Here is a 1,652-nt window from a genome sequence, read left to right as displayed (position 1 = left end):
TTTCTTTTTGTGAGTAGTAAAACACTTAAATATACCAGACTGTTTTTTTTTTTCTAGATCTGACACGCTCTAGCAAAAGCATTAACTGACCACTCATTTAAAACATTCCTTTTGTCTTTATAGCATGCATTTTTATTGCATTTCCCGCTAAAGCATCCCTTTGTTTTATAGTATGCATTGTGTATTGCTTTTCCCGATAAAACGTCCCTTTTCTTTTTCTCACGTGCGGTTTGTATTTATCTTCCCGCCAAAGCATCCGTTTGTTTTATAACATGCGGTTTGTATCGCTCATTTTGATTTTTTTTTATCCATCTATATGTTTTTTTGTTTTGTTGTTGTTTTGGTTCTGCAAATATGTGTTTGATTTTTATAGTTTACAAAAGAAATAAATCAGTCTTTTAATATCGTGCCAGCTATTCCACTAGTATCCAAATATTTTACATTGAAGCTTCTCGCAAACTAGGATGAAGTCCAACAGCACGTGTAGGAAACTACTTCCCCAGTTTGCTAAACAATGTTATGTAGCTAGGATACCTAATAATCCCTTTCGCGTAAACTGATTAATTGTTTAATTAAATGTAACAAATTAAACGCTTAATAAAAAGCTTAATAGTGTAATCAAACAAACAATAGTTTGAATACACAGTAAATATTTTGGCATATAAAAATTGTTTGATTAAATATCGCAAACTAAACGATTAATATAATTAAAAATTATTGTACGTTGTAACCAGATAAACACAATAGTTTTGTATTAGAATTCTAAGGCACGTTCCTGTCTTTGTTTATAGAAACATAAGCCGAAATTTCAAAGTTAAAAATCATGTTTTGTATAATAATTCACAAATGCTATAACGGTACACGCACACCTTTGAGCATATGATGTTAGTCAGAAATGTCAGTGATGCGATGCTTACACATTTATAATACAAACATAATCCTTTGAAATGTCAGGTTACACTTTTTAAGATTCTTTTATTAATCTTAGTTTGCGGTCGTCCTAACAAGGGGCCTGTCGGAAGAATTGTCGGTGGAGAAACTTCGAATTTTGGAGAATGGCCTTGGGTGGTAAGTATAGCCGAAGATCTTTGGTTAAGCTCTAAAACAAACTTTTGACGAGTCCTGAGAATGTGGAATACAACTTTAAATATATTTCTGTAATAAGTATAGAAAAAGACAAATTTGAGGATGAAGCGTTGAAATCTAGGTTCAGTATTATAATGATCTTTAGTTATATTCTCCATCCCCAAAAGGTTTAATTATTTGTCATCTTCAACATTAGACATCTTAACGTATATTACAAAGAAGTAGAGAGAGAGAGAGAAAAGAGAATGTCTATAACAACTAATTTACTATAAAAAGTTAAGTAACGCAAGTTTTTCTGGTTGAATGTATTTTTTTATTACAGAAAATAATTTCCTTGCGTGACTAGTATGTTATTAATCTTTTAAAATGTAAGCCAAAATTAAAACCTTTTATACAGATCGATTACCTAAAACTAGATATAGATACCGATGATATATCATTGCGTAACTACTCTTTTGACAAGACATACACAACTTACTTATAGTAAGGATATAAAAAAATGACAACATAAAGTAAGAAAACAATATTCACAATAAACACACACACACACACACACACACACACAC

At 30.8% G+C, this 1,652-nt stretch overlaps 1 protein-coding gene across 1 annotated transcript in view; it reads left to right on the top strand.

The window, feature by feature from the left end:
- The window catches only part of LOC106460369 (serine proteinase stubble-like), a 7,332-nt gene that overhangs the window by 1,806 nt on the left and 3,874 nt on the right, over positions 1 to 1,652 (top strand). The window contains exon 2 of the mRNA XM_013920061.1: positions 989 to 1,068. Within this exon, the coding sequence (XP_013775515.1) occupies positions 989 to 1,068 (80 nt within the window). The remainder of the gene's footprint in view (positions 1 to 988; positions 1,069 to 1,652) is intronic.

Source organism: Limulus polyphemus, unplaced genomic scaffold (assembly GCF_000517525.1).
Source record: "Limulus polyphemus unplaced genomic scaffold, Limulus_polyphemus-2.1.2 Scaffold760, whole genome shotgun sequence".
NCBI lineage: Eukaryota > Metazoa > Arthropoda > Merostomata > Xiphosura > Limulidae > Limulus > Limulus polyphemus.
The sequence above is the reverse complement of the archived record's forward strand: the minus strand, read 5'-3'. Positions and strand labels throughout refer to the sequence as shown.